Source organism: Hippocampus guttulatus, chromosome 9, assembly GCF_054856545.1.
Source record: "Hippocampus guttulatus isolate MCC_2025c chromosome 9, RoL_Hgut_1.0, whole genome shotgun sequence".
NCBI classification, from domain to species: Eukaryota; Metazoa; Chordata; class Actinopteri; order Syngnathiformes; family Syngnathidae; genus Hippocampus; species Hippocampus guttulatus.
The window spans coordinates 8,879,477-8,894,834 of record NC_141269.1 but is presented as its reverse complement, the minus strand read 5'-3'; the positions used below and the strand labels follow the sequence as shown (position 1 = coordinate 8,894,834).

The window sequence follows — 15,358 nt, the reverse complement described above, 5'->3', positions numbered from 1 at the left end:
TGGGCTTTTAAAGAACATATAATCTTATCTCTTGTCATAATTCAACTTCTTTTAAAGTGTAACTTACGTCTGATCTGGTCGATCTTCAATTGTTGGTGTGAAGGACACTAATAAAATGCAGAAAAACAGACAAACAGGGTGTCAGTTATTGTCTCGATGATTTTGGACTAATACAGTGCCATACCATTGAATAATTGTTCTCTACGTAGTCAAACAAATCAGATTATTGATGAAAAACAATAAAAGAGGCGTGAATGATGAGGTGGCCAGCAAATAGCACTCTTGAGCTTTGCTATTATTTGGAACGTGATTGCAGACGCCATCTATGAGGTTATAAATCGAGTGAAATATGTTGGAAAGCGCCCCCCCCCAAAAAAAAGATTGCGATATCTCGCATTCGTTGCAAGGGAATGCAATCTTTGCGAGGGAACGCAGTTTTTGCGAGGGAACAAAATGTTTTGCGAGGGAATGCAAATTGGTTTTTTTGGGGGGGGGTGGTTTCATGTCCCCTTAGCATTCCATATCTTAGGTAACCATCTTAAGGTCCATGTACTCTTTGTAATAACTCTCAGGACAACTTGGCATACAAGGAGGACAACTACATAGGATTCAAAACTTTACATTGTAACTGACAACTGCATGCTACCAGTACGTTACAGTATACATTTCCACCAGTTAACACCAAGGACAGTGAAGTCCAAACTCAGGAAATACGGCCCGGGTTGCATTTTCTGACTTCTCTCAGCATATCCGAAAAAAAAAGATTGCGACACAGCCTGCAATCCTACTGAGTGTGGGTGTTGAAAAAGTGGGGGCGACTCACCTGATGACGACTACTAGTAATAGTTTTTTTAACATGCAAAGAAACTACAACTAAAATATTAATAATGGTCCGAGGGCACTGCTTCATTCATATCGTTGGGAAACTCAGAATGCTGTTTAATTATTCAGAGTGCCCCCAAAAATGGAGTACCCCGAAAACACTGCGTCAGGCAGTACAAGAAAAATAAACAGTTTCAGCACGAGCCGCTGATTATATGCTGCCTTTAAAAATTAACGTGAGTGGATTGCGTTCTGCCTCCTGCACCACATAAAGACAATGAAACATCCGCTTAATACCTATGTTGGTTTTTTTTCTTTTTATCTTAAAATGGCTTCCTTGAACCAAAATGCAGCGCCACATTGTTATAGCCAAAGATACAATCCTGGTGGATTAATCCTCTTTTGGCGTTGTGTGTCCTTGCTGTGGAGGGCATGAACTTGTCACCATGGCTACCGTTCTTCTTTTTCATCCTCTCAATGGAAGACGAGGAAGAAGAACTTCTGCCGGATGACCGTGAGTGTGAATGGTTGTTTTTCTATGTGTGCCCCGCGACTGGCTGGCAACCAGTTCAGGGTGTACCCTGCCTACTGCCCAATGACTGGGACAGGCTCCCGCGTGCCGATAACCTTCATGAGGATAAGCGGCTTGGATATTGGATGGATGGATGGAAATTTATCAAGTGTAATAGAAGGGTGCGTGTGGGTGGGTCGTAATGGCTTAATGGAGGCGTCCTCCAAATCATATTTTAAAGATTTCTGCTATGGAAAAAGAAAAAACACTTGAAGTCACTGTTGGACAAATAAAATAATTTATTTCTTTAAAATCCAGAGGCAATGTGTGGTTACAGCCATAGCAGATAATTCCCGTCCATTTCACACGCACTGGACACAGCCACTGACACTATTGTACGTCGAAGAGCTCAATACTATAACCGCTGCTGAAGCATGGCATAAATAATTCAAAACAATCACTCAAATAAACTTTTAGCACCATTCATTATGTTATGCGAAGTAGGGCTGAGGAATCCCTTCAACATATATGGGTTACGGCATACTTTATGTGCATCTCTTTGGACATTGCTGTGCAAAAAAAGGTTTGTGACCTCCAAACTGCAATGGGTTTGTCTGCTTAGAAGTGAGGGGGTCCATAGTAGGCCGTGTAGGCTGCCACGACGCCCTGCGTCTCTGCCATCTCGTCGCAGCCCGTGTTCAGCTCACACACCTCTCTCAGGCTGCGCCGGAACGAAGAACGTTGCATTATTGAGAAGCAGTTTTCCGCAAAGAACTGAATTGAAGTTTTGTGAAATCATTTTTCAAAACAATTCGTACCGCTCCATCTGGTAAAAGGAGAGGGGGGCTTGGCGTCTCGACCTCAGCAAAACGGAAGCCACGTCTCGCTTCATGACCACGTGGGAGTCTGGAGACTCTGTCCCTTGACGGAGAAAAAGTCAAATGTGTATTTGACATGAAAATTTTGATTTAGGTGAGCTCTCGAGAGAGCGAGGGGGCATCGCTGTCTTTAACAGTCGGCCGCACTTTCCACGACATTTGGTCCTTGATGGAATTTTGAGCCTTTCAACGGAAAAAAAAAGTGCTTGTGATGAGGGCAAAAGCATGCAGACATACAGTAAGGTCCAATAATAGAACCACAGTGTTCTGCATATTTATGATTTGCCACTTGTGGATTCTATACACAGTTTGCATTTGGAACATATTCCCCATCGTTCGTTGGAAAACTCACTCAGCTTTGTTTCTGCACTCAGGCCAAATACGTGTCTAATATAAAATGATTGCTTTGGCCCCATTTTGTGGCCTTTTTGTGCCACGGTTGAAGTTAGTTACCGATCTTCTTGTAATGCTTTGTCGCCATCTACTGACATCTGTAAGCAATTATAAATCTTTATTGGGAGAGTGTCAATTAGTCAGGGATTTTTACTATCCTATCCTCACAATGTAGGCTACTCCGTTATTTGAAGGAAAAACCACCACTTCACTTTTTTCGTACTTTTTCTCAAATGACTGAAGATGCCGCAAGATGGCGCCAACATCCTGTCTAATAGAAAATTAGTACTACAAGCTATGGCGAATATATTTTGACTGAGAGACAAGCTTTGTATGTCGGGGGACAATTTAGCCTTGGAGGCAGAAGAAGATACAAGAGAGCCTTCATTGCATTACTACATACTTTGGATGCATTTTGTTGAAATCAAATAATCGTTTTTTTGATTGTTGTTGTTGTTCTTGTTGTTTTTTTACAGTTTAAAATTAAAATTGTATCAGCAATCATACATATTTTTGGTGTCAATCACACTTGCAATTCAGCTTTTTTGCTAGATTACTGTTTCGATGGCTTACCTTCAGTACTGGCTGACTCAGATGAAGAGGAGGAAGAATCTGAGGCAGAGTCGGAGTCAGAGGCTGAGTCCGAATCAGAGTTTGAATCTGAGTCCGAATCAGAGTTGGAGTCTGAGTCTGAATCAGAGTTTGAATCTGAGTCCGAATCAGAGTTGGAGTCTGAGTCCGAGTCGGATGAGTCGGAGGCTGAGGAGTTGGCGTTGTCTCCAACATCGCCGTTGTCTCCGGCATCGGCGCGGTCACCAACATCAGCGAGGTCGCCGGTGTCTGAGTGGTCAGAGTCGCCATCGTGTTCCACGTGAGACTCATATTCGACAACTGTTGAAGGGACATAAAATCAAAGTTATGAACAAAGTTTCCTTCGAGCACGGAAGGTGATGTTCAGGAACACTCCTTCACCTCCTGTGGCCCAGCACGCTGAGAGGAGAGCGCAGATGGCGAGGAGGCTCAGAGTCTTCATGGTCTCTGGAAGTTGAAGTTGGAGTTCTTCGTTTGTTCTTTCGGAGGGAGGAGCTTGTTGCTTCTGCTTCAATCCCCCTGAAGCGAGCTCCATTTTATACTCTTGTCCCCGACCGGATTCAGACAGCGAGGAGACCCTCTGATTGGCTAGCGAATCACATGTCAACATCTCCTCTTGCACTTGTCAAGGGAGGCTGCCACAAAAACTCCCACTCTAGCACGGGACCCGCTCCAAGAATTCAGTGACCCCAAAGCACGCTCTCATCCAACCTGAAAAAGTTCTTGGCCTGCTTGAGGCTGGAATTCCTCTGGTGTCCACTTAAAGTTACATAATCAATTTACATACTCCCTAAAAATCGCTGCGAGGGTTGCAACAAATAAGGCTAAATTCTTTAGAACTGAACAATTCGGCCATAACATCCATTATGTGTTTTAAAGATATCAGTTGGCAGACACGGGCACTGGCAATGACTAAATTAACTGGATTGTAGTAATTTTACATTGTTGTGCACTTTGAGTTGTTAACATTGTATAATTTTTTTAATCTGATTTTCATGTACAGTCTTAAGAACGCTCCTGTAAATAAGTTATTTTCATATTTTCTCTCTCTCTCTCTCTCTCTCTCTCTCCTTTTTTGGGTCAGAAATACTCCCTTGTCCCAAAATGGCAGTCAACACGTTCATCATGAAGATATTAACATTTTTCCTGAATTTATTTCCAGTAGCCACACATACAAGCATTCCATTATGGCATTTCACTCTGTAGTTTTTGACCCAGGGGGTAGTGGCAATGTTTCAAAAAGGCCCCTAGGTTTTTCTTTCCTTTTGGCTTTTTGGTGTTTTGTGACGCCACCACAGAAATTTACCAGCAATGGCAAAAATATATATATTTTTGGTAATAACTATAACCATCAAATAGAAAAATAAATTGCAATGTGTGGGTCACTGCAAAGTGTATTGCCTGCCCACCTCCACAGCACATGTAGTTCATACATGAACATTTAATTTCATCCATCCATTCATTTTTTTAAAATCTGCTTATCCTCACAAGAGTCGCGGGTGTATTGGAGCATCTCCCAGCTGTCTGCGGGCAGTAGTACACACTCAACCATTTGTGTTCACACTCACACCGAGGGACAATTTATAGAGTGTTCAATCAACCGATCATGTATGTTTTTGAAATGTGGGAGGAAACCAGATATCCAGAGAAACCCATGCAGGCACGGGGAGAACATGCAAACGCCACACAAGAAGGCCTGGGCCGGAATCGAACCCTGTAGCTTTGCACCATGAGGGGGACGTGCTAACCCGCCGACCAGCGTGCCGCACATTGAATTTCAGAAGTGTTTAATTTCTTTTGGACTTGAAATCACTCCTCTCCTTAATTACACATCTGTTATCAAATTTAATATTAATTATGAACTGTGGCGACTCCGGCCGAAGGTGTGGAGTTTGCATGTTCTGCCCGTGGCTGCGTTGGTTTTCTCCGGGTATTCCGATTTCCTGAATTGAATGCTCTAAATTGTCCCTAGCTGTGAGTGTGAGCGCGGATGGTTGTTGGACTCTGTGTGCCCTGCGATTGGCTGGCAACCGGTTCAGGGTGAGCCCACCTACCGCCGAAGACAGCTGGGAGAGGCTTCAGCTTGGAAGAGGAAATGCTGACTATTGAGGACTAAGCCAGACTCAGAAGCATTATGCTGAAAAGTGAAAGAAACTGTAAAACTGCTTCAGTACAAGAGAGAAACTACAAGACATAAACAACCTTGTGAGGATAATGCGGATCGGAAAACGGATGGATGGATATTAACTGTGGCCTACTATGCTCACATAGAATGCATTTCAATTTGCCTACACAATAAAGAAACGCTTGAGTATGATGACAGTTTGACCCCGGAGCATGTTCATTTATTTCCCCTGGGTAATTGCATCATCTTCTATCTGTGCATCTTCATTTGAAAAGATGGGAGGCCAAGCAGTGTTCCGGAACAGTTTGTGCAAATACAAAACTAAGTACAAAGGTTCCACTACTCCATATGTTCATTTTAGCCCTCTCCATCAAATCATGTTCAAAGGTATTTTAATTGTTCCAATCAACTCTTTTGGGCACAGCATTCAAACTATTGTATGAAAGTTTTAAATTAGAATATGTACGGAATGTGATTGAATTTTAATAGTTCTGCTTCTGCAGAGTGGAGGTTTGCCATTGCGATCATCTTACTGCACTCCCGTTACCCCACATTCTAGATCCCAACCCCACAAACCCCAAACTACAGTGCGAGTGCACCGCAAGCTTCTAATCGAGTGACATGGAGTAGCGGTCAGGCTCATTATGCGACAGACTTAATTAGAGTGCTACAGCGTTCCACCACAGCCGCGAGCAAGCGCTATTTAGGGACGGCAGAATCTGGCAGGGGCCAGCGACTGGCAACAGTAAGCGGTGGCCCGATCGACACATGCTTCGCGCTTACACACAGCTAAATATAAGGAAGGCCTATGTGTTGCTATATGGTGGTATGCATGCGGTTTCGGATGTTGAGATCTGGTTCGAGTGTGGATGCGGCTGCGGGTCACTTTATAGAAAAATAACTAATCTAAACTTTACTGCAGCAGCAATGACATGTTGGTTATGTGTGTGCGCATTTTATGGGCCCACTTCATGCCTCAGAGACTCAGCAGTCCAAAAAAAAAAAGGGCCGTCCATAAGATGCAGTCTGACCTTGATGCCCTTGTTTCCTATAGTCTCGTGTTATTCCTGGTGTCAGGCAGCATTTGTCTTGGACAAAGAGCCGTGTAATTTCAACGTCTAGCTTGGTGTTGTTGTTGTTGTTGTGTGGATGCCATTCACAAAAGAATCGCCGCAACCTTCTTCAAAAGGCGGATATCAAATTGTCTACGGAAAGCCAGCCAGACAATAAGACGTGATAATAATAATAACAATAATACTTTTTAATATTATTTTTATGATTACCGTAGTTTTTGTTGGATGGGGGTCCAAACACAGAGTAGATTCTCAAGTAAAAAAAAAAAAATCCAAAAATAAAGAGTAGTATATGTACTCAACTTGGGTATCTTATTAATTTCTGTGAACACAGTTAACATACCTATTTACAACTTATCAACATGCAAAAATCATAGTCGATAACATGATATTTTGAAGCAGGTGTTTATCCTGCAAATGTTATGATGTAAAAGCTCTATTAGCGCTCATTCGACAGGTGTACCTAATGTGGTGATGTACTGCAGTGGCGGCTTTTTTTGAGTTGGTATTTTAAAATGGTCACTTTCGAACAATTTGGAAAAAAAAACCCAAAATGTTTGACCCATCAAGAAGCACGTCCCAAAGACTGGCACTCTAAAAACCAAATGTGTTGCAAAAGTCTTGCACACGTACATACAGCACAACCCCATAATTACCGTATGAGTTCCTTGGGGAAAGTGTTTTTCTCTGAAAAGCCACAACAGTGACACGTGTCAGTCTTGAGAATTATTGTTCCGAGTACTCGAAAGCTATATCAGCACGAAAAGAATTAAAAACAACAACCACGAAAATCTCTTCTCATTTCAAAATGGAAAGCACATACTCACCTGCACGCAGTTTCAAATTTTGCTTTTTCAAATCAATGCAAAAAACACATGAAGCATTTTAAACATTCGCTTTTACATCTATTTATCAGAGTGTATTTTCTTTGTAAAACATATCACAGGATTTGCTGGTTTAAAGAAAACAAGTAACCCAAATGGTTTCCTTTTTTCATGCGATTTATTTCATCCTCTTGAGTGGAAACTGTACTTTTTAATTACGTGAATGTTGAGTTGCAACTCAGAGTATGTGAACCAAATCCATGAATATGATTTGAAAATATACACTATATGTTTATGCATCTTTATAATGATGACTAAATACACTCAATTGCTAGTCAGTACTAATATTCGCTTGATCTTTCCCCTTTTGGATTGATATGGCAACATAAAACAATACATATAGGAAATTCACTCTAATCCTAAATAATAAATCAAATGATGAATCATTTTATCATTTTCATTTATTCATATCAGCGGCATTTGTGTGTTACAATAAAAAAATATATTTTCTGGGGTGATTTCAAAGCAAACCCGACATGGGGGGGGGGGGGAATAAAATCAAAATGTTATAAGAGGCTCAGTATTAGACTATAATAGTGATTTGTTGAAATATTTGGGTATGGTCATTTTGAACTTGATTCAAATCTAATCCGATGCAATTCTCGAGTATTGCATGAAGACGAGCCCAGTTGCACTGTTTCTCTGATTCACTTGTGACTTTTTTTTTCAGTTCTTAAAAGTGGAATACTGCAATTATGTTTGCCTTTGTGTTATGTCACTTCAACCCAATCCAAGACTGTCTGGATGCCACCTGTCAGGGCTTCCCAATTCCGCCGGATGCTTCGGCTTGGCAGGACGGCACCGCCAATTACACTATGTTGATCTCCGTCTGGATCTTGAAATTCCCTTCTCGCTCGAGTGGACGTTGCTGGGATGATCCCAAATGTTTTCTTCTCACAGTGTCTGTGTCCAATGTGCTCTTCTTTTTTGGAAGTGTTGTTGTTGTTGTTGTTGTTAACACAATGACTGAACATTCAACTGAATAGTGTGGAACCTCAAAAGCTCAACGCTTCGAGGATGTACGGTTTGAAATAGGACACAAACATTTGGGGAAATTACGCTTTTATGCACCCTGTAACCCGATAACTTGATAAGCTGTCCACCGTAGTAACCGCCGTCCCTGAAAGGGTTAAAAAGTCACACAAATTTTAAGAGCTCAAATTGCAGTCATCCACTTAAAAAAAATAAAATAGAAATAGTTTTTTTTTTTCACCCAGAAATTCTAAGTGAATTTTACAAAGAATTTTTGGACTGGGAAAAAAAGCCACTTTAGTATGGAGGAACAAAAACGTACAGCCTTCAAGTTGGGAGATGGCGACTCTTGCAGCTGAGCCATGCTGCTCCCTCTTTGCATTTTTCAGATGCCCAAATATATTTGCCACGTCAAAATTGAAGATGTATTTATGGAAATGATTTTGAGACAAATCTCTACGCATATAAAGGCCCATTTTGGGGTCTCTTTTTGGAGACACCAGCAATTGATTAACACACAATAGGCGTGGCATGGCCTGGGGGTTCGTGCTTCAACCCTTGTATGATTTTTTTTTCAATAAACTACAGTGGTACTTCTACTTACGAAATTAATTGGTTCTCTGGAAGAAATTTCTTAACTGGAAAATTTTGTAAGTAGAGACGTGTTTTCCATGCAAATGCCGTAATTCGTTCCAAGCCCCTCAAAATTCAGACATAAATGTTTCCTAAAGCATAAAAATGCATCAAAATATATAACAAATACATGTTACAATTAGATTGTTGCACAATAAATGGCAGTTGTGCATACTGTAAAAAAAAAACAAAGAAAAGAGTAAAGAATAAAAATGATTTTAACTGCGTCCTCACCATTTTTTGCCCTCTTTAGTGCATGTTCTCTCTCAGAAGTGGTTTAAATGTATTCTAATAAAATGGTAAATGAAGGTATATAAAATGCATGGCTGGATAATATTTTCAGGCCCAAATGGTGCATTTCGTTTTGATTTACATTCACTTCATTGTAAAGTAACATGAGGATGACCTTTGACCACTGTCTGGAGCATCCTGTGTCTTCCTGCGCTGCTGTGTGTCACTCTCACTAGGACAGTTGTATTGTGGTCGCCACTGTGACATTTGCGGACAGACTGACAAAGCGTGCCAGCCTGTCTGCAGCTTGTGGCCGCCGACACGCGGTCAGCAAAGCAGGCCGCAGACGGCCTAACGCTGGAATAAACAGACAAAACAAAACAAGACGCACACCAGTAGACGTGCAGCTGCGGATGCCGCGAAGGTTCCCGCGACAAAGACGAAGACTCAACATGAGAACATTTATTGTATTTTTATTGAATTCACTTTACAACAATATGGGTCATTCACATCTTTGAACAGCATTAGAGCTCTGTTTTGGCCTCTGCTCCGGCCTGTTTCACCTCCTGTAAAGTACAGAAAAATGTCATTCATTATTGTCTGAAATACGTTAAAAAAGAATCCCGGTGAAACTTAGTGTGCATGAAAATGGAAGAAAACAGTGGGACCCTGTTGCCTTGGCCTTTGCTTTTTTTTACAGCTTCTGCGCTTCTGGTTAGGCTTTCTACAACACGGAGGAGTGCGTATGTGGACATTTTACTCAATTCGTCCAGAAAACCTGTTTGCACATAGCTGGAGGGCTGGAATTGTCCTAACTTAGGTACTTACTATGGATTCAGAGGTAAGTGTTCAAGTCCAGCCCCTGTAGTGACACCCGAAAGAATTACTGCCCAAGTACAGTTCAGTTGTATTTAACTTTGGAGTGCAATATATTTGCATTTGAGCTCTTTTGTTGAGGTCCACTTTGATTTTATTTTATTTTTTAGGTGTAATGCATATTATTTGAATCGTTATTTAATTTTGTCATATTCTTTTATTATTATTTTCCTATAATTAAGTCCAAATGTTACCGTGATTTGCAATTAAAAACTACATTTTGTCTCATTTCTGATGATGAGGCTCCTACAACGCTATTTAAATGATGGTCAAGAAGAAGAAGAAGTAATCATGCATTACTGGTGATGGTCACACTTTTTATAGCGTGATGAAGAAGGTGTCGGTAATGCACCAAAAGTATTTGCCAACTGCCAAACAAAAGGAGAAGAAAAAATGGAAGCAGAGGAAAAAGCAGCAATCGAGACAACAAAATGTTTAGCATGCAGCTTCCCTACTCTGAATAAACAAATGGCATATTTGAACAATGTTCTGAGTTTTCAATGGTTGGAGTGAAACAGTGTGCGCGCCGAGTAGATTTCCAAACGCACCCACGAGTAGGAAACGAGAACACCCGGTCTTGTTTTTTGATTTCCCCCAGAATTGTGATTTATAGTCTAGCACTGACATTTTTCCCCCCTTCTTCATGATGCAGTTTTTGACTGCATGAATTATACTCTGGAGCGACTTATAGTCCAAAAAATACTTTGTGCAGTACATGTGCATCTCCTCCTAATTGGGCTATCTTCACTATAATCAGCACGTTGAACACTTTTGTCCACTTGAAAAGGACTGAAATGACCTTACTTGTAAATGGCTGCTCACCTTCAGCTCCCCTCGCAAGAAAGAGTTGCAAAAGTCTCGCACGCGCTCAGGAGAAATGTCGCCCTCCGGCATCAGCCACTTCATATCGGAGTCACCATCGTAGATGCCCACACGTGCGAGGTCCTTAGATTTGAGCCCAAAGTAGCGCAAGGAGCGGAAGTTGGAGTCTTCAGCACCATTGATGAGCACGAACAAGAACTTCAAGAGAGTTTGGTTGTTGTTTTTTTTTTTTAGTATGACTTATTCAGGGCATGTCATGAAATTCTTGGGCAAAAGTGGAATGTAACTCCGTGAAAGTCATTGTTTGGAATTTAATCACCTATTTTATGCATGGGTGAGCTGGAGCCTAACACATACAGTATGTACAATTTTGATATATTAGTACCACCATTTCAGTGCTTATTAAATCAATAATAAATAGTATTTGTATACTATCGGATCATATCTTTTTATTTGATTGGTGATAATCATACAATCAGAAATTGAATTTATTGCAAAATACGGAAATAGTACGACCGTCTCTGTCTCCGTTGCTCAGTACAAAATGGCTGAAGTCAATCAAGTTTGTGAAAACACAGTACTGAAGTTTACTTCTTTTTACCCTTGTATGAATGTTTTGGTGCTACTTAAGAACCTGACCTTTAATAGTCATCCAAATATTTTATGATGGCAACAGTTTTAAGATCAAAAAGACAATTTCCACTTCTGCATTTTGTGAAAAGAAAATGACTTCAAAAATACAAATGCTCGTCTAAAATCTCTCCGTATTCAATATATTCTCACCTTGTCAGTGAACTCTGGAGCTAAAGCCGCCAACTGCTCCTTAAGCTCATGAAATCCTTCGCGCCCTTTGTTGGCAAAGAGCAAGAGGTGAGTCTTCACCTCTGAGTTGAAGAGGCCCACAGCTGTCTGAGGAAAGAAAGCAGCATTAGGGAAAGGGAAAAGTAGGCAAAAGCATGCTTAGACACTGCACCGCGCAGGTGGACCCACCACTTGGTTGTATTCGGTCATGTAGCGGACCTCGTTCACAATGATAAAGTTCACAAGACCGTCAGTCTCGACCTTCTCGGCCTCGGCAATCACAAGGTTCTCTTGGTGGTTATCGGCCTGGAAGTAGCACATGCTTGAGCATCATCATCACAAATGCTCGAGAGTGGTGCGGCCGTGACGGTACCTTTCTGAAAAGAGTGATGGCGTCTGATTTAATGCCGTAGTCAGCCCACACCTCTTTCGAAACACAAATAGCCACGGAGACTGAATCCACCCGCTTTGCTGCCGCCACAAGCTCTTTGTAACCGTGACTCTCTTCTCCCTGCAGTGTCCCAAAAAAAATGTTTTCAATTCAAATTGTGAATTGTACAAACACAAACGTAAGGTAAGCTCTTTTCACTGAATGTTGCACTGACAAACAGTATTTTCATGCAAAAACCTCCCATCGGAAGTGACGCGTGGTGTGTGAGTACTTATATTTCTTATTCAAGGATCAAGCGGTTTCGTGTTATGTGCACAGTTTAAAAGAAAAACCATTGACATTTTCACTTTGATGGCTAAAAATGAATTTCAAAATATAGACATTTTTACGATACTGTATATAGACATACCCATACACACACGAGTGTGGGTTAGGATGTGTAATATTATTTTTACAGATGGCTGACATTCTCTGAATTTAATGAAATTAAATTACAATTAAAATCTTTAGCACAACATGAATTACGGTGTGTCAAGTCTTCAAATGCTCTGATATGTAAAGTACGCGTAACGGTAGATGCATATACCGCACATTCTACGCAGTCATTCAATAGAAAGTGAAAATGTGATCAAGAAACCTTTACTTTTTATTGTAATTGGTTGTTGAAAATTATTGCTAAATTTATAAATGTTCAATGTTGTACGGTGTACAAATGTTTACTTATTTATTTATTTTTATCTGTCTGGAGTTCTCATTCATTATCACATGCCGAATGTAAAAACGGATGGGCAACAAGAGAATTTCTGGACATACTAAAACTGTCAGAGGTCTGTAAATTTCTTTTTTTTCCCCCCCTCAAAGCCAAAAAGAAAATGTGAATGTGGTCGTAACAGAAAGAAAGTGAAGATGTGGGGGGGATGCGGGAATGAAGACAGACATTAAAAAGGTAGCTATTTTGGAGGGACTATTACACCCTCTCTGGGAATTCATTTTAAATCCCAGAGAAGCCAATAAAAAAATAAGTTCATACATTGGTACAAACCGTTTTGTTTTTCTCTTGAACCCTCATTACCGTTGTTTACCAGAGACTTAACGCAGCTTCTCCCACAAGCCTTCACATGTGGACTTCCTGCGCAGTGGCCGACCGTCGTCCCCCGCATGCAGAGGACAGCCAGAGGGCGCGCAATGTATCAGACAACCAGTCAACCTCTGACCTCAGTGCAACCACGCCAAAGGAGTGGCAACTTGGCAAGGCCCATGACGTCCCTCTTTCAAGCATATTTGCCATCAGACATGAAAACAAACGGCTCAGTGTTGGCATTTTCGTTGTATCTTAATTTGGCTCTTCTATGTCTGGCTTGTGGCATGAAAGATGGTGTAATACAATCGAGTGATAAAATCGCGCTCTTCTAAAATCTCCGTCTCATTTTTACTGACCTCCAGGAATCCAATCACCACCACTTCGGCAGAGTCGATGAAGGCCTCCGCGGCTTTTGTGTCGTTTAATCTCGGAAGCGTTACATCTGAGAAGAACACCCCCCCCCCACCACCAACACACACACACACACCATTTCACTTACAGTACATAAGTCTCATAATGCAATTGTTACATCAATACCTAGCATGAATTTTAGCTACTTGGTTTTCAGTAAGATGTGAACATGAAACTTTATTTTTAAAAAATTACCACTTAAGACACATATTGTCATTTTACCGTACAATGTAAAAAAAAAAAGTCATGTTAAAGACACATCTAGTATTGGGTTTTAAAAAAAAAGTTACCTTTCTCTTCAGCAGTGACGGAAGACAAAAGGATGAAGTAGAACAGTCCAATCAGCATTTTCACTTTATTTTTGGAGGTCCGTTGGGATTTTCAAAAAATTTGCAGCCTTTCGACTTGAAGTGTTACCTCGTGGCTACGTCTCCTGCAGTTAGTAGTGGTGGTGGTGGTGTCTTGTGATAGGAGGTTTCTTGGGAAGCAGCCAGCTGTTCCTGATAAGTTTGGGTGCGCGGACATTGGATTACGTGTCATCATAGGACAGGAGTTTGAGTCACTAGCGATGAAATAAGGCATCAGTCTTGCATATTGTTAGACTAATTGCATCATTGACAAAGTCATTTTTAACTGACCGTCCCAACGTCAATCGAAAATACCAATGAGCTAGCTAAAATGGTCAGCGTTTCCCCGGCCCTTATCCAGCCAAGGCACCCATTTTACATTCAAAAGATCTCACAGCTCACCACCAAACGAAATGATCACAATAAGTATTAAATAATGATGATCATCTCAATGTACTGGTACTCGCAAATGTGATGGCACAGTTTGAAATCTGGTCCTGGCGACAAAGCTAATATACTTGCAAGGCGCCATGGCTTCTTATACTGTATGAATGGCAACAGTTGGATTAACGGAGTTGTTGTACCCTCTATCATCTAATGGAAGAGCATTTAATTGACACATTTTGAGTGCCACGCCACAGAATCAACCGGACTGCGTGGGGGCATATTATTTACTGATAAAGTTGCTAAAAGTTAATTTTTGGTTCAGGTTTATGGAGGAAGCTTCCCCACACATGGGTCATGGGCCAACCAAATAAAGCCTTAAAAACAAAACAAAAACCAAAATAAATGGAGGAAGGGCAAGACCCACAACACCTGATAATTTATTTTTTTGTCTGAATGTTGCATAAGAACCAATAAAAGATAGTTTCATATAATTATAGTAATAATTCAGAAAACCATGGATACATGTAATAAAACAAAAAACAAACCGCCCATCTTGTTTGATGTACTCTGGTGGGAGGGGGGGGGGGGGTGAATGCTGACTACGGATCAGCAAAACAGCTGCGCTGAAGAACAACAACCACTTCAAGGCTAAGTCCTCCGCATGTTTGGTTTGTAGTCATAAACAGTATCTCCACGACTGCTGTTGCTTCCTAACAGCTAGCAAACATGGATGTGTTCACCAACAAACACATGGTCAGAAGCTGAAGAAACCAAGGCCACCCACATAGACCCCAAAGTCTTACATCAATTTGTTTGTTTTCACAACAAGTCTTGAAATAAACAAGGTGTAAATCAGGAGTCACCCAGATGTTATTCAGGGGCCTCTTACGAGCTCATCGGTGATGGGACATTGTGAGTTACGAGGAAGGTCAGGTGAACTCACTTGGAGGGATTTATGAAAATAAAGTGGTGCATACAGTGGTGACTTGAGATACAGATAACCCGACTTAGAGTTTTGCGAAACAACCATCTTCAAGCTGATTAATGGCATTCCCAGTTGAACTTTTGTGTCAAACCTAACATAAAACAAAGACAATTACACACATACTTATACTTACACATACTCACA

At 41.0% G+C, this 15,358-nt stretch overlaps 2 protein-coding genes across 4 annotated transcripts; both read right to left on the bottom strand.

Moving 5' to 3' along the window:
* Positions 1 to 1,608: 1,608 nt before the first annotated feature.
* bglapl (bone gamma-carboxyglutamate (gla) protein, like) lies at positions 1,609 to 6,676 on the bottom strand. The gene is made up of 4 exons (XM_086119107.1): positions 3,577 to 6,676; positions 3,178 to 3,495; positions 2,152 to 2,254; positions 1,609 to 2,054 (listed from the first exon to the last, which is right to left on the bottom strand). The coding sequence occupies exons 1-4, from the start codon at positions 3,803 to 3,805 to the stop codon at positions 1,952 to 1,954; spliced, it is 753 nt and encodes a 250-aa protein (XP_085975233.1). The 5' UTR covers positions 3,806 to 6,676; the 3' UTR covers positions 1,609 to 1,951.
* Positions 6,677 to 9,570: 2,894 nt separating this feature from the next.
* On the bottom strand, positions 9,571 to 14,009 carry erp27 (endoplasmic reticulum protein 27). 3 transcript variants are annotated; one of them, XM_086119104.1, is made up of 7 exons: positions 13,786 to 14,000; positions 13,441 to 13,526; positions 11,986 to 12,123; positions 11,802 to 11,918; positions 11,595 to 11,720; positions 10,812 to 11,009; positions 9,571 to 9,679 (listed from the first exon to the last, which is right to left on the bottom strand). In XM_086119104.1, the coding sequence occupies exons 1-7, from the start codon at positions 13,841 to 13,843 to the stop codon at positions 9,638 to 9,640; spliced, it is 765 nt and encodes a 254-aa protein (XP_085975230.1). In that variant the 5' UTR covers positions 13,844 to 14,000; the 3' UTR covers positions 9,571 to 9,637. The 3 variants fall into 3 exon arrangements, with proteins under 3 accessions (XP_085975230.1, XP_085975232.1, XP_085975229.1); XM_086119106.1 differs by lacking the exon at positions 9,571 to 9,679 and having other exon boundaries at positions 9,686 to 10,934; positions 13,786 to 14,009; XM_086119103.1 differs by lacking the exon at positions 9,571 to 9,679 and having other exon boundaries at positions 9,686 to 11,009; positions 13,786 to 14,006.
* Between the last annotated feature and the right edge of the window lie 1,349 nt (positions 14,010 to 15,358).